The 27,548-nt window shown below is 45.8% G+C and overlaps 1 protein-coding gene across 1 annotated transcript in view; it reads right to left on the bottom strand.

Annotated features, from left to right (window-relative positions):
• CAP2 (cyclase associated actin cytoskeleton regulatory protein 2) overlaps nt 1-27,548 on the bottom strand; it is a 119,781-nt gene that overhangs the window by 67,411 nt on the left and 24,822 nt on the right. Inside the window, exons 3-4 of the mRNA XM_075921220.2 lie at nt 26,015-26,115; nt 7,249-7,326 (exon numbers count right to left, since the gene is read on the bottom strand). Coding sequence (XP_075777335.1) covers nt 7,249-7,326; nt 26,015-26,115 — 179 coding nt within the window. The remainder of the gene's footprint in view (nt 1-7,248; nt 7,327-26,014; nt 26,116-27,548) is intronic.

The raw sequence follows: 27,548 nt of genomic DNA, 5'->3' as shown, positions 1-27,548 counted from the left end.
CGAAATAAATTCAAAATAGTGGAGCACTTATTTTGAATTTGGTAAACCTCATTCTACAAGGACTAACACCAAATTCGAAATAGCTATTTCGAATTAAGTGCTATGTAGACACTTAATTTGAAATAAGGGGCCTCCAGCCCTTCTCAGGGAGCCCTGGTGGCCACTATGGGCACATCCCCCCCACCCCCCTAGTTTTGTTCAATAAACCCAGTTTCTATTTTTGAACATACGTGTCTTTTATTTGACATCAGGAAGGGGGGCTAGGGAGGGGGTAAGTGGAAGGAGGTGAGGGAGGAATGGGGCACGAGCCCCCGGTGGGGAGGACCGGGGAGGCTCTGAGGGCTCCTCGGGGTGGACGCTCTCCCTTAGGGCCTCCTGGATCCTGACAGCCCCCCGATGGATCCCCTGGATGGCAGCCTGCAGCAAGTGCAGCCAGGCTGATGGCAACGACCCCACGAGACACACCGGTATGCCATGGGGCAGCTCTGGCTCCATGTGGCCGAGTGCTGTGGTGTCCCGAGTGCGGGCACTCAGGGCACTCCAAGGCAGGATTGCTTTTCTGTCCCTCATCAAGGTAGACAAACAAGCAGGGAACCCTGAGAACTGTCTGTCTGGGGTGGGGGTAGGTTCCTTTTAAGCACGGAGCTCAGTTAGCCGCAGGCAGCAGCCCCACACGAGGGCTGCGTCTAGACTGGCATGATTTTGCACAAATACTTTTAACCAGGCACTGGTGTGTGCTTATTTATTGCTTTATACTTCACAAAAATAAGTCTCAGTTCTGTTGCATACATGCCCCCTTATTCACAAAAGTGCAAGGTCAGAAAAAATGAAAGTCCAAATTTATTCACAAGTTGAATGTATCTTGCCAGTGTGTGCTAAGGTGATCTGTATAAGCTGTATGGCTTTGATTTCAATAAAAAGCTTTTAAAAATGAAACAGAATTAATGCAGGCCATGAGCAAGTTTCTCCTTTAGGGCTTGTCAGGATGGTAGAACATTGTGGTGTGTTTGAAAGTTGTTATGGTTCTATGTAGGGAAAGGCAACCACAGTTCTCACTGGCAAAGCACACAGAAAATAATTCTGACACATAAGTATCTAAAGAGGCAAACAGCAGCAATCCCAAATAATCAATTCTTTACTCCTGTCAGAGATGGAGATATAACCACCATGACTTGGAATTTATTTATTGTAAACGGTTGATCTACCTGTGAGTTTGTGCAGCTTTGTGCATGGCTGGCCTTGCAAGCAGGCCAAATGACTGTTTGAGGCCATGTCCAAAAGGGGATCCTGCACAGCCTTGGTGAAAATGACCCATATCTACCCTCAGAGCAGGGCCAAAGAGGGAAACAGTTCACAGACTGATGCCTTCTCGCTCTGGGCTTTGTAAATCAAAGGTCTGGCTGGGAATTTGCATGTGTCAAGGCTCAGCCTCTTTCCCCTTGGAGCATCCAAGCCATTAAAAAGTACTAACTGAGATATCTTTTTTATTTGTCTATCCAAGAATGTCAGTGGCAGGAGAACCTTTCTTGTTCATACTAGTGTCTAGGAACCCCACAGAGGGATTACTGAATTATGCAATGTATTGAGCAATAAGCCAAAACAAGATTCAGGACATGGACAGACAGTGCCCATGGACTCTTCATTCCCTGCATGCCTATGGTGACCATATTTTCTGAACCAAAAATGGGGACACATTAGCCATGCCCCCGGACACTGCTAGTTAGGCCCCTGACCCCTTAGGCCCTACCTGTCTGCCACAGGAAGTCCCACCCCTAGGGGTTGCACTTCATGGGTTAAGACGGACACAAGACTGGAAGCAAAGGGTGTCATGTGATTCCTCTAAGAATTCCTCCCACCATCCTCTACCAATAGGGATGGGTTTGGGCACCATAGGAGTCCCCGCCCCCATGGAACTATGCTGCAATTGCATTAACCCAGGCCCCAGACCGAGGGTCCCATGACACTGCAGCACTAGGGGTCCAACCTCGATTCAAGATGAGATTCAGGACCTATTACTTTGCAGTGTAGATGTGGCCCCATTTGACTCAGGGCCTGGGAATCATCCAGAACTATCTGACACAGGACGACTGCCTTAGTCCTCTTAACGGATGATGCTTACTGGTTCCAATTAACTGGTAATCAAAGGGGGCTGGAGCAGCTCCCTACCTGCTGCAGACAGGGATTGCTCTGGAGGGGGCTGGGAGCCAGCGGCAGCCCCACTGTGACCTAACATTAACTAGTTAACTGATTAATGGAAATTTACAACCCCAATGAGCTGTACAGCAACTGCATTTTTTTTAAGTTACCGCAAAACTATCAAGTGACTGCTGATTCCATAAGCCATAATGACAATATTGAACTAACCATGACAAGTACAGGGTGGAGAACCCTTACCACCACTGCTTGATGGATACATTTCCCATGAGGTCAGTGGGGCTGGGTATGTTATATGTAAAGCTACTGAGAAATGTATATGTCAATTCTATGATGGCAATGCCATCTAAATAATCTAAATAATACCTAATAATAATTGCCAAATGAGACCACTTCCCAACCTGTTTACAAAGGGTCTGATCCAATGTAAACTTTAAGCTAGGATTGGGCTCAAAGCAATTTGTTGACATTACCCAAGATCCAGTTCAAAAATATAAGGGCCCAAACAGTAAAAACCCCACTGCCTGGTAGAGATGATCTCTGAAGAAAATTGGAAAGACTTTGAATTGACTTCTGACAGCAGCACTTTCTCTCACTGGATATGGGGTCTTTAGCACAGGTTTCACTTTGTGTGTCAGAATAACTCAGAAATGTGTTGTTACAGCTAACTCCATTCAGGTCTAGGCAACGTGCAGTCCAAAGACAGAAAAAGAAATCACTTGAAACAGGAAGTCAAAACATCTCACCTGTTCATGGAGCAAAGAGCCTGTTCACCCATACACACAAGTCATGACAACCCTCTCTGCAGAGAGATGATACATCCTGCCTCTCTGTGGACATGTCAAGTGTTTTCACATGACAACTTAACACACCATTTAAAATTTTTAAATCATCAACTCCGTGGATGAGGAAGACTCACAAAGAGTCTGTCCATCATCCACACCAGAGTGATACAGTGATTTCACTGTTGTGGTAACAGACCCAATGTCTCCGTGGGCTCTCGTGAAGCATCAGGGAGCCCAGAACAGTCTTTCCAGAGATGAAGCTAGAGGTGCCTCTATTTCAGTGGTTTTTAAACTTTTTAGCCCGAGGACCACCTGGCCCAATGTAAACCTTTCAGCAGACCAGCAGTTGCTAATGGAATCTCACTGTTAATTACATAATTACACCCAAGCCATTTTGCTAGTGGTGCAGCTAGGGAGAATGGTTTAATTTAAATTATTAAACAGATTAAGCATTTTATCTTTCTCATGTTAATCAAACTTCATTTTAAATAAAAATAAAATATTAATTCATGTTCAACTCAACAGGTTTCAATGTCTTCTTTATTTATAGCAGGGGTGGGAACCTTTTTGGGTTGGAGGCTACTGACCCACAGAAAAATTAGTTGGGGCCCACACAAGTATGAAGCAATAAAACTCCCAAAATCCCCAATGCTCACTGATGTGGCTCCGACTGAGACATCTCACCCCTCTGGTGCCCCAGCCTCAAGGAGTTAGGGGAACAGAAGGGGAGGACTGAGGTTCAGGGCTTCCCGTAAACCAGATTTACTTTTCTGGGGTTCCAGAGTTAGTGGATTTTATGGACCCCCTTAGAGTCTGGGGTAGGGACAAAAATGAGGTGTTTAGTATGTGGGACACGGCTGCCAGTGAGTGGGATATAGGGATGGGGTGCAGGATCTGGAAGGTAGGTGGGATGCAGATAGGAGAGAGATTGTGAGGTCTGGGTGGGAGGTGGGGTGCAGAAGCAGGCTGGGAGTAGGGTGTCTGGCCAGGGGGAGGGAGCAGGAACAAGGGAGGGTGTAGTGTGTGGCCAGGAGGAAGGGTACAAGAGCAGGGTCTTGGCAGGGGGAGGAGAATGAGTGAGAGGGATTGGAGTGTGGGAATCTGGACATGAGGGAGGACACTTACCTGACTTCACACCCCCGGCAGTGGGGAAAGCTTCTGGACAGTGTGCTTCCATTCCCCCCAGCGGGGTGGGGAGGAGGAGGGAGCGCAGCCCTCCTTCTCGCACGCAGCGCGGAACCCGCGCTGCTGAGGCTGCAGCACCAATTTGTATGGCTGAAGGCCCCCCCCAAAAAAATTTGTATGGAAACATTGCTGGCTCTTCCCCTTCCTCAGGGAGCCAGGAAAAGTGCAGTTTGCTGCATTCCTCACTCTGGCTAGGGAGCACAGGGGCAGACAACTCCATACCTGATCCAGCCAGGGGATATACACCTCTGCCCCGGCTGTACCCATTGAAGAGGCACTTTTCACATGGCCCCAAGCTGCTGCTGTGAAGAGGGTTGGGGTAGTCCTCTCTCCCCAGGACAGCCTGAATACTGAACCCCGCAGCCCCACCCCAGAGTAATGTACATTTTCATTTTACTTTCCAAAAAACAAAAATTGAGTTAAGGACCTGAGAGATGCTGGATAAATCTAAGTGTGGTAACTTTCAAGCCTGTTATCTAGTGTTCCTGCAGGGCTAGAAATGGGAGTTTTATTCCATGGGGAAAGGAGATTTCCAGTTTTCCATAGAGATACACAGCACTCACTTCCAGTTTCAGAAGCTCCAAAGGTCCCTTTAGTACTGCGACACTTTTAGGCATAGGAAAAAAAGCTGGTTTAGGGCATTTGGAGGATTTTATGGCTTACTCTTATGCCTGTGCTATGAGACTTAGGCACTTTGCTTTATAGGTGAAGGGGCTGCAAAAAGCTTGCCCTAGGGGATATTTTTTAAAACACTCTAAAATATTTTAAAATGTTCTGTAATATGTGTAAGAGTATAAGTCAGGCCTGGGTAAAATAAGGTACGCAGGCTGGATCCAGCCTGCAGGCTGGATCCAGCCTGCCAAACCACCAAATCCGGCCCACAGACACAGCGGGAAGCCTCAGGCAAACTCCCTGCCTTCCCCCACATGCTGCTCAGAAAAGCAGCTGCCGGGCCGTTTCTCTTTCACAGCCATGGTGGAGGAAAGGGGAGAGACTTCGTGCACTGTCCCCTCCCCTAGCATAATTCCACTGGCCAGTTTCTGGCCAATGGGAGCTGTCTGTCTGAAGCCCTCAGGCTCTTATTCACCAACACACGTGGCCCCTGCAGCCTGCGTGGGGGTGGGGCAAGCAGGGATGCTGCCTGAAACACACTGGGTTGCTGGCCTAGAGTTGCCCAGGTAAGTCTCCTGGCCACAGCCTGCCCCTGGCACCCCAAACCCTCCCTCCCGCCAAGCTTCTGCTGCCCCACATAATCCAAACCCTCTGCTCCCCCTTCTGAACCCATACCCGCTCCTGAACCCATACCCAGGGTTGCCAGGTGTCTGGTTTTGAACCGGACAGTCCGGTATTTGAGGGTTCTGTTCGGGAAACAAATTGAGAAAATACTGGACATATAAAATGTCTGGTATTTTCTAATTAGGTAAGTTTTATTATTATTAGGAGCATCAGTACGTAGTTGCAGACTTCATGGCTGGTAGACATGCTCATGCTGCATGAGTGTGTCTACCAGCCAAGCAGTACACAACTACGCGGGGGGAGGGCAGGGCAGGAGGGAATCCCCGGGGTCAGACTCACTTGTGCTTCACCGGGACCATGCACGAGAAGGGCAGCACCCCGGGATCTCCATGCACCCGGTTGAGTCCTGCTCCCTGCCGGTCGATTCTCTCCCCCCGCTTGCCCCTCCGGCCATCCCCACTCCCCCCGACCTTCTTCCGGCCAGCCCTGCTTCCTGCCAGCCAGCCCCGACCCCCTCCTGGCCAGCCCTGCTTCCCGCTGGCCGGTCCCTTCCCCAAACTCCCCCAGCCAGCCCCACTGCCCTCAACCCCCCTGCCATGATCAGCCCTGCTTCCTGCCAGCCGGTTCATCCCCCACCCACACACCTCCTCCTGGCCAGCCCCACTCCCCACTCTGCTGGTCCCCTCCCCCACTTCCCATCTGAGATCAAGTGTGTCCGGTATTTTTGTTGAAGCCATCTGGTAACCCTACCCATATCCTCTTTCAAATCCTGCACCCCAATACCTTGCCTCAGGTCACAACCCTAACCCCTGCACCTCTTCCTGTACTTCAATCCCCTGCCCTAGGTCACGACTCAAACCCCTGCACCCTAATCCCTTGCCCCAGGTCACAATCCCTTCCTACCCTAGGTCACAATCCAAAGCCCTGCACCTCCTCCTGCACCCCAGTCCCATACCCCAGGTTACAACTAGGGATGTAACAGTATAGTTAATTAACCAATAAGCAAAATTTTATAGTTTAATGCTATAGAGTACACACATTTCCCTCTCCCCACCCTTGCTAGTACATTTTTTAGCAGGCTGGCCAGCAGTCCAGCCTCAGTTCTGGCTCACACTGGGTCCAGAAAATACTCCTGCTGCAGCTCTGTATTTAAAGTGTATTAGGAGCCAGGCAGGGAAGCAGCCCAGCTCAGTTCTGGCTCGTGCTGGGTCCAGTAGGTCAGACCCACCGTAGACAGGGGCTGCTGCCACCCCACACTGCTGCCTCTTTATCAGAGGCAGAAACACTGGGCAACAGGCAGCCAGTCCACAAGGGGAGCTAGTTTTTAACCTGGCTCCCCTCATGGACCAGCTCCTGCTTGACACCCTGCACTGTTGCCTCTGATACAGCGGCTGCCACACCCCCTTTCCCTCCCCGCTCCGGGACTATAGAATAGCAGACTAACCAATAAGAATTCATGAGGTTACTCGACTATTTAATTAACCAATATTTAACATCCCTAGTTATAACTGCCTGCTTCACCAAACTCCCTCCCAGACCCCCCACAGCCTCCTGCACTCCAATCTCTTAACTCCAGGCTTCCTTCTGCATTAATATCATGGAAGAGAGTGTGGCTCTTGTCCACATTCCAAAATCTTGGTGTGTCCCCTTCCATCAAAAATTATTGCCCATCCCTGGTTGTAACAGCATTCATGTAAGAGGACCCACATCTAGCTTTGCTACATATACTGTGCCCATCCCCAACACAAGTCAGTACAGCATTTATACCTTACCATCCCCTAAATAAAGAGCAGTGAATCGAAGAGAGCTTGGGGGCTGCCATTTATTCAGACATGCACACACACATCCTACTATGTTGCCTCCCAAAGTGTTACAGGGATTTCCTTACCTCTGGAGGTTCTTGATACTGAGACACTAGCAGCAGGAAGGCTCTCTGAGCTTGGAAAGCAGCACGCACCATTTCTGCCTACAAGAGGAGGGAAGAAATTAAACTTTAATCTTGGAAGAACAATAATTGTTAATAGTAGCATTAGCATCAGCTTTTTAGAATTAACAATTATTCTGTGCCTTCTTTATGCCCTGGCTCCCCTCTACAGCTTTCTTTCCATCAGTTGATAGCTCCAAGTATTATGGCTTAATTCTCTCTTTCTGCTTGTAGTCTAATGCTTTGCAGCAGTATAGACTGACCATAAGTTAATGGAGGTGGAGGAGTTCAGCACTTTATGGGAGGCACTCAGCATTAGTGCCTCAGTGTTTTGAACATGCACAAACAAGAAAAAATGTGTTGAATGTACCATCTGATATTCAACTGCACAACTGCAGATCAGCAGAAACCCTACAGGTGCAGAAGATGATAGTTCATAAATACAGCTACATTTTCAAACAAGCATACTTGTGCTTTTCCTGTGTGATCCCTCATGATTGAGGAGTGCTCCTGTAAACATCCACAAAGCTATCTCACTATCTTCCTTTAAAATCCTCTTTATAACTCACCTTTGTCACCAAGCCTACAAAAAACTTGACAATAACTAGGCTGCTGGTATGCTGAAACCATTGTATATCATGATGACTAATACTCGTCTCATTGTTTCCTTGTACTCCCCTGCTGATCTGCCTGCAAACATCTGTTGTCTCTTCTTAATACTTAGATTATAAGCTCTGCAGTAGAGAGACCATTTTACGGCACCTAGTACAATGGGGTCTCGGTTCCTGAATTCAGCTTTTAAGCACTATGATAATAGAAATGATTAATAATATAAATAAATGAAAAACAGGTTGGATGTGTTAAATTAACATAACACCTGTACATTCAAATTTAAATGTACATATTGGTCTTTTTGCTTCTTCCCCATTGTCTTTCCTTTATTTATCTGTTCCCCCCCCCCCCATCTAAAAATAAAACATGGAAATTAACTGCAAAAGCACATGTGAATAAAACTTTTGACTGATATTTTAAATAAAGACAAATCAGGAAGTTCAAAGTTATAGTAACAGTAGACACATTGCACACAAGAATGTTACCTTTTACTCCATACATAATATCATCAGATATTATGTGAGCCAGTTGATGTCTGTGGTGTAACGTTGCTGATTTCAGAGTAATTACTGTATGCCAGGAATGAAACTTGTTTTAGATGCTGCAGGTTACAGTGGTGACTAGAACACTCTTGTTCCCAGCGTGAATAGTTAAATCTTGACCAAAAGTTTGTATTAACATAGCCTTTGCAGTTAATATAGTATAAGTTTGTAAGGCCTTATTATTGTGACTGTTTTCTCCTTTTCCTGGCACAATCCTATTTCTGGAGGTGTGTTAATTTCATCTCACACACCCCAGTGAGGCAACGCTCCTAGACATTTCTTCACATTCAGAATTCAATGTCACTGGTACCACCACACTTTCTTTTTTACTCACCTCATAGCCTGGGAACTCTATTTTACATATTTCATTGTCATCTATCTGTTGAGCCCTGAAAACCTGTGGATATCTGCTTTATATCTGCAGACCATTTTTGCAGTTGAGTGATTGGATGAGGATGCACCTTTTATATCAATTCAGGACTCTACCACTATGGGTCTGACAAGCTATTTATTTACCTATACAGATACAATTCTTTTTACAGAAAGCTGCTGCTTGAACTGGACTCTTTATTCAATGAGCAGTCAGTATAGTAACTATGGCCATGGGGATGATGTGTTTACAGTAATTTTGTGTCTGAGCAGACACGCAGCTGCATTTTTTATCAGCTGAAGCTTTCTAAATTTTGTTTGCCCTCCTTCCCATATATATAATGTAGTACATAAGAACAGCCATACTGGGTCAGACCAAAGGTCCATCTAGCCCAGTATTCTGTCTTTCAACAGTGGCCAATGCCAGCTATCCCACAGGGAGTGAACAGAACAGGTAATCATCATGTGATCCCTCTCCTGTCATCCATTTCCAGTCACTGACAAACAGAGGCTAGGGACACCATTCCTACCCATCCTGGCAAATAGCCATTGGTGGACCTAACCTTCATGAATTTATCTAGCTCTTATTTTAACCCTGTTAAAGTCCTGGTCTTTACAACATCCTCTGGCAAGGAGTTCCACAGGTTGATTGGGCGCTGCGTGAAGAAAAACTTCCTTTTGTTTGTTTTAAACCTGCTACCTATTAATTTTATTTGGTGACCCCTAGTTCTTAGGTTATGGGAACAAGTAAATAACTTTTCCTTGTTCACTTTTACCACACCAGTCATGCTTTTACAGACCTCTATTATAACCCCCCTTAATATCGTCTTTTCCAAACTGAAAAGTCCCAATCTTTTTAATCTCTCTTCATATGGGACCAATTCCAAACCCCTAATCATTTTTGTTGCCCCTTTCTGAATCTTTTCCAATGCCAATAAATCTTTTGTTGAGACATCTAGTAATTAAGTCTAGATGGCATACATGCATGGTAAAATTCTCAAAGGGGTAGGTGTCTTAGTCTGTAACTTTAAAAACAATGAGTAGTCCTTTGGCACCTTAGAGACTAACAAATATAAAGGCAAAACTGACTTCATCAGGTGAGTAGGAGTGGGAATTACAGAATATATATAACAGCAAAACCAGTTACCTGTCAATTGTAGGACCTGTGTTAATGAAGTTAATTAAGTAGGCTGGATGTGTCCCATTCATAGCTTTTGATGTGAAAATGCAAATGTCAAAGGCAGGGGAAATTAGTGCATTAACCAGTTAATATCTTTAGTCAAACCCAGATTGACAGTGTCAAATTTGTAAATGACTTACAGAGAGAACTATGAAAAACAGCATACCTTTATCATCCTAGCTCCCACACCATACAATTAGCTCTGTGCACAACAGCTGACTAGAGATTTGAAATAAACCTCATTACTTATATGCTGTGTAAGTGTCTGCTAAGCAGTTTTGGAGCTCCCTCTACAATTTCACATAGGTATATATTTGGTCTGATGCTAACTAAAATTCAAGTTTCAGTGAAGGCTGTTATTGCTATGTACATTCACAACAGATATGTGTTTTCACAGCATCTGGTGACAGCGTTTTCTGAGGAGAGGGTCTTGAGTCAGGAGTTGGCTTTTCTCCCATATTCAGCCAAATCAGGCCTGGTCTTCTCTAGAGAATTGCACTGTTCTAACAACAGTTTAGTCCCTCTAGTAAACTTGTAAAATATTCCAGGTACACAAATAGAAGTGCTCCAAATGGTTAACGTGTTTCAGGAACAATTTAGATTAAACTTCTTTTTAGACAATCTGAATTACTGTCTTAGAGCCAGTGTAGATCGAGACCACTGCCCTAATCAGAGATTCACATCACTTTCCCACAGTGCACCCCAATGATGGGGTCTACATTAGCTGTTACCACTCGAAAAAGAAAGCTTGGAGTCCTCATCTATAATTCTCTGAAAGCATCCACTTAGCATGTAGCAGCAGAATGCTAGGAACCATTTGGAAAGTGATAGATAAGGAGACAGTAAATACAATAATACCACCATATAAATCCCTGGTATGCCCACATTTTGAAAACTGCTTCCAGTCTCCCCATCTGAAAAAAATATAGATAAGAACAGAAAAACTACAAAAGACAGGCAACAAAAATGACAAGAGGGTGTGCAACAGATTCCCTATAAGGAGAGATTAAGAAGAGTGGGAGTGTTGAGCTTTGAAAAGAGATGAGTTAGGGGAGATGTGGCAGCAGTCTATAAAATCATGAATAGTGTGGAGAAAGTGAATAGGGAAGCAACGTTTATCCTTCACATACCACAAGGTACAGGATCACCTGATGAAATGAATAGGTAGAAGATTTAAAACAAACAAAAGGAAGTACTTCACACAACATAAAGACAGTTTGAGGAACTCGTTGCCAGAAAATGTTGTGAAATCCAAAACGATATCTGGGTTATAAAAAGGATCAGAAGATAGGACTAATAAGTCTATCAGTGGCTATGTTCTGGGTGTCCCTAAGACTCTGACTGCCAGACGCTGGGACTATATGATCGAGAATGGATCTCTCAGTAACTGTCCTTTTCTGTTCATTCACTCTGAAGCATTTGGCACCGGTCACTGCCAGAAAAGAGAATACTGGACTAGTGGTCTGACCCGGGATGGCCTTTCATATGTTTGCTCACCACAGGTTTTTCGATATCTCCCTGAATCCACTGCTCTGGGAGTGGTGCCAGGAACTGTGGGGGAGATGCCTAGAGAGGATTCAGCAATGGAACTGTTTAGAACAGTGGACGCAGCACAAAGCTGCACTGGTTCACAGTATGAACTGACAGGGTCACACTGAACCATTTGAGCTTGAACCACTTCTCTACCATCAATTCAGGTAGGAACAGTTCAATTCTGTAGTGCAGACATGGCCTTAGGGAACGGTAAGTCCATCCCTTTTCTTAGGCTTTGAGGGGGAAGGAAGCGGGGGGCGGGGGAAGGGATATTTGCTTTGTTTTGGGGCAAACAATCAGATTAGTTGACGTGATTTGTTCTTAACATCTTAGGCCAGTGTCAGTCCTCAAATCCTCCTAATGGGCCAGCAGGCATCCTCCTCTGGAAGAGTTCTGGGGAGGAGTGTCTCTGCATGTTTCCCCCTCCCCACACATCTCCCAGTTCCACCTGCTGGCCTGCACACTTCCCCCCGCCATGCGTTACCCCGCCCCACCTGCTGCCCTCTGGCAATTTAACTCCTCCAGGGAGCCCCGCTGTCACCACTGGTAGTGCCAGAATGGCTGTCAGCTGCTCTGTCAGCACTGCTGCCAGCCCATCCCTGGAGGCCAGGGGAGGGGGATGCATTTGCAGACCTGGCCCATCCATAGGAAGTTCAGTGCAGCCCCAAGCCCCACACTTTAGGGAGCCCCACAACAGCCACCCCAACCATCCTACGGACGGAATGGTCCCCCATACTCAGATTGGCCCACAGGGACGTGGGCGGGCTGGAGATGGCAGCAGAGATCAGGCTCCCCTTGCACTCACATGCTCCACTCAACCACTGTCTCCCAAGCCAGCCAGCGCTGGGGCTGGGGTACTCCACTTCTCGTCACTGTGGTGAAACAGAGTGACCGGGTGGGCCTGGGAGATGACAGTGGGGCAGAGGAGAGGCTGCTGTGTCGTTCAACACCACAGTGAGTGCTGGGGGCTTGATCTCTGCTGCCACCCCGTGCCAGCCCCCCAATAATCTCCAAAGCCACATTCCTCAGGAGAAGGGATTTGAGGGAATGGGTGTGATGGGGGGGAGATGGAGCAGGGGCAGAAAGAGATGGGGTGGTACTGGAGGAGGAGCTGGACTTAGGGGGAGAGTATGGATCCCCCCGCCCCGGGCCACAGGTACTCACATGCCAGCAGCTGTGTGTGGGATAGATTGTGGAACTGCTCATATGGCCCACGGGTTTGAACGCTGATTAACTATCAAAATAGTTCAAAATAGGTTAGGGATAGAGGAGCCTTTCGTGAGATTCACCGCAGAAAGAATCTGCTTCTAACTACAGTATCTAGATAATACATATTCCTGCCCTAAGTGTAGGGGGCTGGACTAGACACCCTCTCAATGTCCTTTCCAAGCCTATGAATCTGTGGTTCTCATTTCCTGACAGCATGGCTTCCACAAGAGGTGTGCTGCTATGGAATCCCTCACCAGCCATTACCTTAGAAACCTTTCAGGCCCTGGTCAACCCTCTGTAGCCTGGGATTAATCTAGAATGCAATGTGTACCTAGTACAAAACACAAGTTCTTCCTTCAGGTGGCTACTTAGAGTTAATGAAGAAGAGGAAATTGATGGAGCACCCGCTGAAACAGTGAGTCGTAGTAAATATATATATAATATAAATGAAACAGTAAAAAAATCAATACATGTCAGAATAAGCATAGTAAACTAGTTTCCTGTGTTGTTTCTCTTACATTGTGAATACTTACAACATTAAATACAACATTAGAAACAAAGCTGGAAGAAACAGTCATTGGAGCTCTCTATGAGGATGGTGATAGGCTTCCTATCCAGTTACCCCATGTCATCATCACTGGTATCCCAGCTAGTGATATTAAGAAGCGTGTAATTCATTAATCATGTGGTCGTCAAAAATGTTGGCTGTGGCTTTGCATTAATAGTGGATGGGGAGCTGGAGCTGGGTTGATGCCGGGACCTGGCATGAGCTGGGACTGAGCCAGCCTGCCTGCACGCCATCTCCTGAATTCCCTAATGCAGAGCTGCAACTGGAGGTGCTGCCAGGACCCAGCATGAGCCCGGTTCATCCAGCCTGCTAAAAAATGAACTTGCAGAGCCACATGGGGGGCAAGAGGGGTTGCATGTAGCCAATAACGTTAACTGATAAGCAGCTGCCTATCATTTACTCGTTTAATTGACTACACAAGGGGTGGCCAGCCCATTCTGGACGAAGAGCCAAGATCCAGCTGGATCCAGCGCAAAGAGCCGGGGCAATAAGTTGAGGAGAGAAAAAGGACTGGCCCTTTAAGAAGTCTTTTTAAGGCTTTTTGGCCTCAGCAGACTCCCATCAGCAGCCGCCATATTGGATCTGCCATTTTGATCCGGACGGCTCCCTTGCCCCGGTGAGCACAGGGGAGCCGGGAGGCATGGGCCGTGTCCACAGGGCATAGGGGTGGCGTTACGAGCCGCACTGACGGGTGGGCAGGTGGGGGCGGGGGGAGAAGAGCCGCATGTGGCTCGCGAGCCACGGGTTGGCCACGTCTGGACTATGCTATTGCATCCCTCATCCCAGCTCTGGATGAGTCTGACAGCCTTTGCTGCACCTTTTTCAGTTCCGCCCACATATATCCAGGATCCTCCTGCTCAGCCATGGGCGGAGCTTCAGCAATGAGTGGCACTTCTGCAAGGTGAGCAAGAAGGCACCCAGTAGCACTGGCTTGAGTGGCCCTTTTGCCTGGCACTGCAGCCTCGCCCTCCCTCCTCCCCCGAGTGGTTGCAGCACCAGCACTGGCTTCCCACTGCGCAAGGGGCAGGGAGAGAGAGAAAGCCCCAAGCCTTGCTGCGTGGGGAAGAAGTGCACCCCCTCCTGGACTGGAGAAAGAGCTGCGTGGAAGCGCATAGTCTGGAGCCTTTCCCTGCTCTCCCATTGGCCAGATTCCAGCTAATGGGATCAGCAGGAGGCTGAGCCTGGGACCAGCAGACCAGTAAGTGCCTTCTCACGCCCTCATGCCCAGACCCTGCACCCCCAACCCCTCACTCAGCCCCCTTCTCCTCCACTGAGACCCTGCACCCTCAGCCCACTCCTGCCTTCTATCCCCTGCCCAGATATCCTGCCCCCAGCCCGCTCCTGTCCCCTCCTCCTGGCCAGACATCCAAACCCTGCTCCTGCACCCTACCTCTCATCCACACGTCGCACGCTCAGTTCCTCCTGCACTCCACCTCCTGCTCAGATCCTGCACCCCCATCCCTATTCCACTCACTGGCAGCCCTGTCCCACACACTGAATCCTTCATTTTTGGCCCCACCCCAGAGTCTAGGGGGCCCACAAAATCCACTAACCCTGGAACTCCAGAAGAGTTAATCTGGCCTGAGGCCTTCAATCTCAGTCCTGTCCCTCCTCCATGATGGGGCTGGAGCACTAGGGGAATGAGCTTTTTTTCCCTTCTCACTCATGTGGTCCCCAACCGATTTTTCTGTGCATCAGTGGCCCCTGAATTCAAAATAGTTCCCCACCCCTGCCATAAATAAAGACAATGTTGAAACATTTTTTGTGTTGGGCATAATATTTTACTTTGTTTAAAATGAAGCCGGGTCTACAAGGCCCCAATCAGGGCCCAGCCCCCATCTGTCCACAGCATCTTGTCCCTGGCCCCAATCCTGGGGCAGACCCCGCAGTCCAGTCGTTATCTGACTGCAGAAAGGGTTGGTGGCAATCCCCCTCCTGCTGCGGCATGGGTAAGGTAGGAGGAGAGGCCACGATCTGGCTGTGCTGGACAGAGGGGGTTAGCGAGCGTAGCAAGCAGGGGGCACACCCCTATTGCTATTCCAAAAGAATTATTTTGGAAGTTATTATTTTGAAATAAGTTATTTTGAAATTTCCTAGTATAGTCATGCCCTGAGAGAGCTTCTACCATCAACACAGCTACCATGTGTCACAAAGGTGGAGTTATGAAGCCAGTGGTAGAGCTTTATCACATCAGCTTAGAGTGTCTTCACCAGAATCATTACTGCATTGCAACTGTTTCAATGCAAGTTTGTAGTGTAGACCGGTCCTAGATATTTAAATATGAACCTAGGTCTCGACTTTGAGGCATCATATTTGAATATTTTTGGTTCTGATTTAATTTTTAGTATTAGTAACAATGAAAGGTATTAAATATAAAGCTTTGGCAGCCACCTTTGGTTCCTGTTATAATAACTGTTGTAAGAAAAACTCACGAGATTAAATTCTGCCCTCATTTATATTAGATATAAATCCAAAGTTACTCCATTGAATTACATTGATTTCTTCCAGGTTCACAGTGATATAACGGAGAGAGAATTTGCCCTGTGATCATTCTTTAAATAGGAGGCTATAAAAAGATTTCAGCCTTAACTAATGACTTCAAGGTGCCGCACCAAACTATTTTACTGCACTTCCAGGAGTTGGAGAGAAATGTGAAATTAAATTTGTAAATAAAGAACCCATTAAATAAAGCCTTGCATTACTGATTACTCAATGGACTCTGTGTGTATGCATAAATATAGTTCAGATTGACAGTAAAGTGACATAGTTTAATTTATGGATGTCATATAGTAACAGAAGTTTGCACCAAAAGGATTGTTCTATCTAAATTAACTCTCCAGTGTTCATGAAACTGGATACACTGATAATATGCTTCGATCTGCATAATGAGAGGCAAATACACATTTAGAACACTAGTCGCTCCCCCACTCCTGCAACATCCCTCTCATCTTGTTTAAAAAAACATTGAAACTGCACATCAGTTTCTCTTGTGCCTTGTTAATGCTCATTATTCACTTAACTCCTTTTTACTAGAAAGTGACTGAAGAGCCATATTCTGAACTCATTGTTTGCATTTCTGCTGACTGCAATGAATAACCCCCCCGTTTCTAAACCCAGTATTTCTGTGCAGCTCAAACAGTTGCAGCCACCAACTAAAAAAATTAAAGAAAAGGGATGGAGGGCAGTTGTTCAGGACACAGAGCACATGGTTTCTGGAGAGATTGAAAAGTAACAAAAAATCTTGTTCAGAGCCTGTAACAACAAATAATTCTAATCAAGCTTGAAAGAGGGGAACCGCTATATAGCATCAGCTGCAAAGCTTTAAAAATGAACACTATGGAAGATATTATTCTGAATTTGAAAAACTGGGCTCAGTGGCACTGCAGCTCTGAGATGAAAAAATAATGCTTTGACATTGTGCCCCCATATTTTTATGGAAATATGTTTTTTTAACATGAATATGCCCAATTTGAATATATTTAATGCAAAATGTGGCATGTATACATATTCAGGGGATTACAAGCTCTCGTCATTGGAGAACTTGTAATCCTCTGAATGTGTATATTCTATTTGTGTGCATATATCATTTATGTATCTGAAGTTAAAAATATGAAGTAAGAACCCATTTATATATCTAGATGGGCTAGTGAAGGTCATTAGCAGTACAGGTAGTCCCCGAGTTACGCGGATCCGACTTACGTCGGATCCACAGTTACGAACGGGGATTTTCTCGCCCCGGAGGACTCGAGCGGCGGAACGCCTGGTCCCGCCGCCCGCCTCCTCCGGGGCGAGAAAAGCTGCTCCCCATCTCCCTGGTCTGCTGCAGGAGCCAGCAGACCAGGGAGACGGGGAGCAAAGCGGCGCAGGACCCGGGGCCGGACCCGCGGCCGCTTCCAGCTGATCAGGACCGGACCACGGCGCTGATCTGGAAGCGCCACGGTCCGGCCCGGGTCCTCTGCCGCTTTGCTCTGCATCTCCCTGGTCTGCAGGGGGGGACGCAGCTAGTGCCCCCCCCCCAGCAGACCAGGGAGATGTGGAGCAAAGCCCGGGGCCTGTGGTAGAGCAGGTGGGGCGCTGCTGGTTGGTCCCGCAGCACCGCTCTTTGGTGCTACTGGACCAACCCGGCAGCACCCCAGCTGCTCAGCCCCAGGAGTCCTGATTCAGCCGCTGCTGATCAGTTTCAGCAGTGGCTGAATCAGGACGCCTGGGGCAGAGCAGCTGGGGTGCTGCTGGGTTGGTCCAGTAGCGCCGAGGAGCGGCCGCGCTACTGGACCAACCCAGCAGCACCCGAGCTGCTCTACCTCAGGCGTCCCCAAGTCAGCCGCAGCTGAAACTGACCAGCGGCTGACTACAGGAAGCCCGAGGCAGAGTTGCTCTGCCCCAGGCTTCCTGGAATCAGCTGCTGATCAGTTTCAGCAGCAGCTGACTTGGGGACGCCTGGGGTTCTTAAGTTGAATCTGTATGTAAGTCAGAACTGGTGTCCAGATTCAGCGGCTGAATCTGGATGCCAGTTCCAACTTACATACAGATTCAACTTAAGAACAAACCTACAGTCCCTATCTTGTACGTAACCCGGGGACTGCCTGTATTCAAGGAACTGAAGACAATAATATGTGAATAGTCTTGTTCTTCCTGTAAGCATGGAGTATGGCATGTGGCCAGGTCACCTGATGCTGGAACCCATTTTGGATGAGGTACTTTTCCATGTGGATGTGAGGGGGCTGAAGCTGAACATAAAGGATTCCTGGGGCAAAATCTATTTATAGTTAGGGAACAAAACAGCAGGGGAATTGGCAGGCCAGACATTAAGGTATCCCCTAGTTACCACCTAAGAGATCTGAAGGAAGCATCTAAGAATGAACAAGGGGGAAGGCTCAAACCCAAGCTAGGAGGTTGCCTAGCTTGTGAGAAAAAGTGACTAGAATTACTTTTAAGATAAGAAATTGCATATAACAAGTTTCTTAGAATATTACTCTTAGTTGGCATGTTTTATTTTTTATTTAGCTTAGGAACTTATTTTAATCGGTTTTATCACTTAAATCCTACTTTTTATACTTAAAATCACTTTTGTTTATTATTAAACTCGGTGTAAATAACTGTTACCCAGAGGAACAACAGCTGTGCATATCTCTCTTTCATTGACTAACGGGGCGAACAACTTATGAGTTTGCTCTGTATAAAACTTTTATGCAGAGCAGGATGGATTTATCTGGGTTTCTGGTTCCACTGGGGCTGTGCACCTGGCTGCCATGTCAAGTTCCTGTGACTAAGCCTTCCCAGACCTGAACTATTCTCAAACTCTGTGCCATCGCTGGGGGAGACCAGAGCTTCTGGCCCAGCAGGACAGTGTGTGGGAAGACAGACAGTCAGGTTCAGTGGTATGATCAACCCATCAAGTAATAGTCTCAAGGTGATCTCTGTAACCGAACCTATCACAAATACCTTCCCCTTCACTGTGGGCTAGATTCAATGGTGCAATTATAGCTTGATATGGAGGGGGACACCCAAATGAGAAGAACAGGTACTACTGATTCTGTCATTCTCCTTCACTTTTTCTGTGGGGTCAGAGCAGCTTTCTATTTTGGTGAGAGCTCTATAGCAGCCTACTAGCACTATGACAGGCACAGAACTCCCAGCCAAGAACGATGAGTGGCAATATCAGCTTTAACTCACCTTTGTACTCTCCCAATCTTGGGCTACTCTGAGGTGGAAAGGATGAGTTAGTCTTGGGGCTGTCTAAGTTATGGCAGCCTCTCAGGACTTATTATTCATTTTACCATAGTGCCGAGGGGCCCTGATCATAGACCAGGACCCCACTATGCGAGGTGCTGTACAAACACAGGGGGAAAAGATTATAAATTCCTTGGAGCATCTTTTTAAGAAAAGACAAGAAAGTTTAACTTTACTTCTTCCCTCAAGCAGTCTCAAAGGCTGCAGTGGGCCTATGTTCCACCTCCCAGTTGCAGCAGCCCCAATCCCTCAAGCCCACAGCTCTGGTGGGCTACACCCCTCCCCTTTAGGCCTGTTTCCCAACCAGTCTCCTTGTCCTACTCCAACAGCTCTGAGCACAGCCCCTAACCGTCTCACAGAATTGCTGCCCTGCTCCCCAGCAGAGGTTGTGGGGGTGCAGATGCTTAGGCTGTGTAGGGCACTGGAATTCATAAGAATAGTCCTAGGTATTGCATTGGTAATTTGACCACATTGCACACATATTGCATATTGTATTTCCTATCTTCTTAACCAGTAATACACTAAGGCTATGTCTAGACAGCAAGCCTCTTTCGAAAAAGAGCGTCTAGACTGCAAGCAGTACTTTCGAAAAAGCAAGCCGCTTTTTCGAAAGAAAGCAGCAAGTGAGTCTGGATGCTCTCTTTCTAAAAAGCCCTGTTGGCATTCAAGAACGCCTTTTTTCGAAAGAGCACTTTCGAAAAAAGGCGTTCTTCCCTGTGAAATGAGGTTTACCGCCGTCGAAAGAAAAGCCGCGTTCTTTCGATTTAATTTCGAAAGAACGGGGCTGCAGTCTAGACGCAGGTGAAGTTTTTTCGAAAAAAGGCTTTTTTCGAAAAAAAACCCTGAATCTGGACACAGCCTAAGATTCACATTTATATTATGAAATATTTTATGGTACTGGTATACAATATGCATTACAACTACATTAGGATTACGAAAGCAACCTTAACTTTGTGAATTTCTGTTTTTTTAAAATACAGGTTGAACTTCCTTACGACCCTTAGCACCCTCAGGACCTGACCAGTGCTACACCAGAGAATTTGCCAAACCACGTGAGGTCAATATGGTCTATCAGCATTACCAACACTTCCACTGCCTACTGGATTCTTAGAAGACATTTAGGAGTAAATCACAGCACAGAACCCAGAGAGCCAGGATGGGTGGCTGTAAACAAACTTTATGGGACCGCAGGAAACTTGGCCATCTCTATAAGTGGCCATCCAGACAACTAAAATCCTGCCAGACCATCAATGTTGCTGGACCAGAGAGTGCCAGATGAGAAAAGTTCAACCTGTATATTTTCCACATATCACATTAAGAGTATTTTTACTTTATTTTATGAAAACGTATTTTGGATATTTTCAAAATATTTTTGCTTCAGTATTTTTTCTTTTGCTCTGTTGTTTCCCTACCCTGAAAACCGTTCTATTTAGTGTTTGCTTTCAACAGCTGAAAATACTTATCACAGAACTGCAGAGACAGCCCCGCTGCACGCTTCTCATTGGGTATACTGACATCATTCTCCACTTTGAGCCCTGACTTAACTTGTAGCACAATGCCTGAAACCACACAGCAAGATCAACATGAGAATACACATGTGAGTTCTGCTGCCCTGTAAGCACATTGCCTTGTTAAAGCGGAATCAGCCAAATAATGAGCTTGACGGTGCGTGGTTAAATTAAACAATATCAATTGTAACAGTGTTTTCTGCCCATCACAGAAAGAAGATCCTGTTGAAAAGTCATGACCATGACAGTCCATTGTCTACTTCTACACCACTCGCTGTAATGGACAGATGATTTGAGTATAGAGAATGTTCTATCCAGACATTCCAACAAGAGGGAAAGGAGGTGGAGGAAAAGGAGCAGTAGCCCAGCGATTGAAAGGGACCTGGAGCACCTGGCTGCTGATACAGTTACTACAGAAGCCCTTTAAATCACTACCAGAGCCACAGGAAGTGCGCTCCAGGCAGCACTGAGGGCTGCATGGGGGAGGCCCGGCATACCCCAGGCAGCACTGAGGCTGTCTGGGGGAGACTAGTCAGAGACCCACCCCTTCTGCCTGAGACCCTCACCCCTCACCTCAGACTTGTCCAAGGCCCTGGAGAGTCTGTTGGACCCTCCGTTATATCTTTCAGTAAAATGCATGTCAGGAGAGATGTAGATTATTACCCATTTTGTTTACAGTAGCTACCAACAGGAAGAAAAAGAACGTATCTGGATGTCTGGCATCCAAAAAGAAAGTATTTGGATGCTCATAAAAGCTCAGCTGCATTAATCTTCTCATGATACTGCCAATTTGAGAGTACTCAAGCCCATATTTTATGGCCATCTAGTGCAAGGAACCCGTTTTCATGGTGAGCAATAGAAATGATATAAAGACACACTGAAGTCAAATGTGAAAGTATACCAAGTTGAATCCAGCAACCAGGAAGCAACAACCCAGGACAGATCAAGGTAACAGCAGATATGTCATGTCAACATTAACTGCTTTAAAGCAAAGCACATTAGCACTGTCTGTGAAAAATGTGAGCAGCACACAGCAAGTCAGAGCAGCCTCAATAGGTCAGGGACTCTGAGGTGTCGGAGTAAGAAGTCCTTCAGCTCAACATTATTTTGATATTATGTTGAAATAACTGCTTGTAGTGTAGACACAGACTATGTTATTTCAGAATAATGTCACTTATTTCGAAATAACATTGCTGTGTGGATGTACCCTGTGGGGCATGGAGTTCCCCAGCTATACACCACGGCTACGTCTAGACTGGCCCCAAATTCCGGAAAAGGGATGCAAAGCAGGTAAGTCAGCATAGGGAAATCCGCAGGGGATTTAAATATCCCCCGCAGATTTAAATAAACATGTCCGCCGCTTTTTTTCCGGCTTGGGGAAAAGCCGGAAAAAAAGCGTCTAGACTGGCGCGATCCTCCGGAATAAAGCCCTTTTCTGGAGGATCTCTTATTCCTACTTGACATGTTTATTTAAATCCGCGGGGGATATTTAAATCCCCTGCGGATTTCCCTATGCTGACTTACCTGCTTTGCATCCCTTTTCCGGAATTTGGGGCCAGTCTAGACGTAGCCCACCTGAGAAGTACCCTCATAGCCAGTTACACCAGTTTTGTGGCCAATTTGCATCACCACAAGGGCACAGAAAGGTCAAAGACCTGGCCGTAAATGTTTAGTGTATAGGTTGTTTTCAATAAGCTATACAAAAATCCTCGCTTTTGATTTTTAATGTGGTTAGCTATTTTAATGCAGTTGACCTCCCAAAATAATCATCACTAGTCATGCTAACATTAGAATTCAAAACCACACTACAGTACTACTAATTTGATTGAACCAAACTCTTCTTTTAGTGAATTAATCTTTCTGAAATCCACTGCACTGTTATGTTCACCAGAGCTTATGAAAATTACTTATCAGTTCTCTTTTGTATTTTGTTCTCTTTCCAAAGGCTATTCACCCCATAGTAAGCTAAGAAAAAATAGGAGTGGGGCACTGCAACAGACATCAGATGTAGCTGTACCCTTCCTTTCATCAGAAACACAAAACATCGTTCTTACAGCAATCAACATGAAACTCATTGCATTAAATCCCTTATTTCTTTAACATAATATAATGTCCCTTATGAGCTCACTCTCATATTACCATCCTGATCAATCAGGTATGTGAGGTTTTCTAGGCAACAGGTGTTTTTGGAAACAAAATACAACCTTCTCTTCAGTGCATTATGCGATAGAGACAGCAGCTGCAAACATAATGCTGAGGGCACATGGTCTATAAGACACGCAGAAGAAAAAACACTCCTTGTTCTGCGTGTTAAGGTAAAGCACAGATGTTGTTGATGCAGCAAGCAGAAACATAAGGCAACTACAGTCTGCATTTCACATAAAATTCAAAGACTAAAATTTCAGAATATTTAATAGGTTACAATCAGAATCACCATTTTCTTTACACGTGGAAACTTGCTAATACGTTCTGTAGCTCTGAACAAATACTCATTATTGCTGTGTTTGTTCTCCAGTAGCACCCACAATATGCCAGAACTGCCCATGTATTCATGAAGATTTAATCTTTTCATTTAAGTATTCCTTCAAATGGACTAAATTGTATATGTCAAACAGTGGCCAGATTAGAGTGGATTTACTCAATTAGCAGAGTTCTGCCACTAGATTTGCAGTATAACCATTACCATAGAGGGGGTTTTGGGATTCCATATGTAAATTAGCCCATGCTTTATTTGTTTGTCAGGATGCAATACTAAAGGTCTCCTATTTATCGCAGCATTTTATATTGCTGCTCATAAATTGCAATACTGAAGTCCATAATGGACTTCATGTCATATCTGGCACTTCTGATTAGGGCATAGTTTTTGTTTTTTATTTTTAAAAATATTTGATTATTATTTTATAATTTGTATTCCTTATGTATGTAGGGTCTCCCCGCCCCCTCCCCTCCCTTTTGTTTTTCTTTGAAGAAGAAAGTTTTGAAGCAATTTCTAAATTGAATCAGACTCTGGAACAACCTTATCTCCTGACACATGCCAATATGTTAGAGCCCCCAGTTGAAGCACTGTAACCCTACTGGACAATAATGTTTAAAACCATACAAGAGATCCAGTTTAGAGAGCAACCTCAGAACTCTTATTCCTTGAGCAGACTGGGAGCGAGGGTCTTTTGAATGTGAAGCTTTCAGCCACTAAGGTGAAGACTAAGGTAAGTACCTTGTCTTTCCAAAATCCCATGAAAGCTTATTCCCTAATAAATCTGTTAGTCTCTAAGATGCCACAGGACTCTTCATAGTGTTTTCCAAAATCAGTGGAGGCTGCATGTTTTCCTTGCGGCAGGGTTTGTGAGGTAGAATAGCAGGAGCAGCAATGAATTAAGCAAGGATTAATTCCTATGGGGAAAGGCATGGTCACACAGCTCTACTGAGATGAGAGAAAATCCCTGACACTCTTTTACCCTCAACTCAGACCAGATACCTTTCAGTGATGAGCCACCCACTTGCACTTTGCTTTATGACAGGCAACAATTTTTGATGGAGGGCCACTCCAAGATTTATGAAAGGAGTCAAGGGCCGACTCTTCTATGATATTAATGGAGGAGATGCGGGGTCTGGGATGGAGGCTGGAGGCAGAGGGGAGCTTGGAGTAAGGGACTGGGGTGCAGGAGGGAGACTGGAGTCTGGGAGGGAGTTTGGTTGAAGGAGGTGGTTGTGGCCAATGGCAGGGGACTGGAGTGCAGGGGTTTGGGATGTGACCTAAGATAGAAGGGAATTGTGATCTGGGGCAGGAGACTGGGGTGCCAGAGCTGGGATGGGGTATGGGTGCATGAGGGGGAAAGACGGTTTGGGTATGTTGTGTTGGGGGAGCTGAGAGTTGGGGCAGCGCAGGTCTGGGGAGCCAAAGGCAGGCTGTGGCCAGGAGACTTACCAGCCAGCAGACAAACTAGCCAGCCTGTCTGCAGAGCTAAGGCTTGCTGAGCTTAAAACATTTCCCAGCCAGCTAGCCTGCTTGCTTGCCTGGCCATGTCCTTCAGTGAATAACTGAGCCAAGGAGAGGGGGAGTGGTGCTTCTTGGCCACCTGTTATTCAAACAAGCAGCTCCCACTGGCTGGTGGCTAGCCAGAAACCGGCTAATGGGAATGTGCTGGGGGCGGCTCCTGAAACATACTACCTCCCCTCCACTTCTGAAACAGAAAAGGAGCCCAGCAACCACGTTTCTACACGGTGCATGGGGCAAGCAGGGGAGCCTGCCTGGGGCTGTCTGCTGCTTCTGTGAATCAGATGTGGTGGCTTGGCGGGCCGGATGCAGCTTGCGGGCCGTATTTTGCTCAGAGCTGCTTTATGATATTGTTGCAAGTTTTGATCAGATGAGTCCATCCTTTGTCCCACTGCCACAGAAAATACAATATACTCCTGATTAACCGAACAGCACAGGGGACACAGATTTTATCTGCAGGGGTTGACAGTCACTGGCCCTGTGGCAGCACAGGGAACCCTCTGCAACCCTGCTGTCACAGCCCTGCTCACTCACTTCCATTAAAGCAGAGCTGCAGAGGGCTTTATTCACTCTCATTCTGCAGCAGGGTGGCCTCCCTGTGTCTGGGGACTCCTCCTCCTCACATTTGTGGCCTGGGGTCTCTGCACTGTTATCTGAACCTCCTCATTATCTGAATCCCTTCTTTGTTCCCCAGCACGAGAGGCTGTAGCATGTATTTCTTGTTGAGGGACCAGAAGGAATTAAGATAATGCAGAGGTTAGATTATAGGGTTCCGATAAAAAGGAGTATACCGTCATTGAATTTTAGAAAAGACAGTTTACAAAAATAAATGAAAACCAAATTACAAAAGAAAGGTGTAAAACGATCACATTCAATGAAAACTAACTTCACCTTTATAAAACTTCTTTCTTACAAAAATTATTGCGAAAGAAAAAAGAAACAGGCATAGATTTTAAAATATGGGAAGATTAAACACAGTTTAATAATTTAAAACAAAATAGGTAAAAGTCCTGAAAATAAAAAAAGTAGATGAGAATTAAAAATTAAAAAAAATATAAACCTCAAAAACTTAAGATTTGGAACCGAATTGTGCACATTTAGGACCCTCTGTACTCATGTGATTTTACTGTTACTTGTTGCCCTTTGTCTTTAATTAGGCCCCAATCCTGCAAACATTCATGCTTTTAGTGAACTGTATGCAAGAATGGGACTATTCATATTGTGTATGCTACAGCATATGTGTAAGGCTGTTGTTTTTTTCTGCACTAGTGCCTTGGATTGTCTTTGGGACCGGGACTTTATCATCTATTGTGTTTATACAACTACTAGCACAATGCAGTTCTGTCTGATTGAGGTCTCTGGGAACTACTATTAATAATAATTAACATAACAGCAATGAGAATTCCCTTGCCTTCCACAATCAAGGCTGGGTTGTGTATTTTGAGACAACCACAATTATATGGAGAAAAATGGGAAAATACTCACATGTATCTTTACATCACCTTCAAGGATCTTGCTGTTCCTGAGAAACTCAGCCACACTCCCATTTAGCAGTCTATCAAATGCTTCTATGTACGGCGCTACACCTTTGGGAGAAAGGCATTTCATTACAGCCAGTTCATAAAGTTAGTAATTTATAATACTGTCCTTTGCTGCAGGAGGGAAAAACAAGTGTCATTCTCCTAAAATAATCTGTACTGAGTCACTGCTACATGTATTCCATACACCCATTCCCGAGGCTTTATAAACTGTTTGGCAGACATTTAAAACCAGTAAGTCAATTTCTGATAAGATGGAGCTTCAGTGCAATTCTATGGCAACAGTGCAATTCTATGATATAAGGAAACAGTTCCTTACTGATTAGCATACTGAAGCACAGCATTGGAATCTCCTTGTTTCATTGTCCGAGCTTGCAAAACTGCAAATTCTATTTATGATAAAAGCTCATCCAGTCACTGGAAAACAACCCTAATTTTCTTAAATGATTAATCTCAAGACTATATGACCTTTAACATATCAAGCACGATTTTTCATCTAGAGTATATTACTGTCTCCTGATATAGTGGATTCCATTTAAACTGGACATGGATTGTCTGGACCACTGGAAAACTCAGCTAAGAGTCAGTTTCTTATACCAAACCGACTTTCTGAATAGCCTTCTATACCACGTATGCCAGAGAAAGCAAGCTTTTCTTGGATGTTTTCCGGTTCCTTTTTTGCTTCCTGATATACCCTCATATCCTCTCTATGGGTATGTCTACACTACCCCCCTAGTTCGAACTAGGGGGGTAATGTATGCATACCAAACTTGCTAATGAAGCCCGGGATTTGAATTTCCCGGGCTTCATTAGCATAAAGCCGGCGCCGCCATTTTTAAAAGCCGGCTAGTGCGAACCCCGTGCCGCGCGGCTACACGCGGCACGGACTAGATAGTTCGGATTGGGCTTCTAATCCGAACTATCTGTACGCCTCGTGGAACGAGGTGTACAGATAGTTCGGATTAGGTTTCCTAATCCGAACTATCTAGTCCGTGCCGCGTGTAGCCGCGCGGCACGGGGTTCGCACTAGCCGGCTTTTAAAAATGGCGGCGCCGGCTTTATGCTAATGAAGTCCGGGAAATTCAAATCCCGGGCTTCATTAGCAAGTTCGGTATGCATATATTACCCCCCTAGTTCGAACTAGGGGGATAGTGTAGACATACCCTTGGTCCCTGATCCAACACACGTGTAAATTTAAGGCACACAAGTCAAAATTCTTTCCTCCCTTTCTCCTGAGCTTACCTCTACTTGGTAAAACTTGAAGTGTATTCTGAAAGGACAGCAGACTTTGCTCAATGTTCTTAGCCAGATTGCACTGCAGAACTATGATTAATAACTCTGAAAGCTCTTTCTGCAGTAACAACATGTTGGCCCTTTGATAGAAAACGCTAGCTTTGACAATACAGACTCGGAATTGCCTGGATTTAGCACATTGTGCTTAAACTGCCTGATGGGATGCCTAGGTTGTCCTGTTCTCCTTA

Source organism: Pelodiscus sinensis, chromosome 2 (genome assembly GCF_052426305.1).
Source record: "Pelodiscus sinensis isolate ZL-2025 chromosome 2, ASM5242630v1, whole genome shotgun sequence".
Classification (NCBI taxonomy): Eukaryota; Metazoa; Chordata; order Testudines; family Trionychidae; genus Pelodiscus; species Pelodiscus sinensis.
The sequence above is the reverse complement of the archived record's forward strand: the minus strand, read 5'-3'. Positions and strand labels throughout refer to the sequence as shown.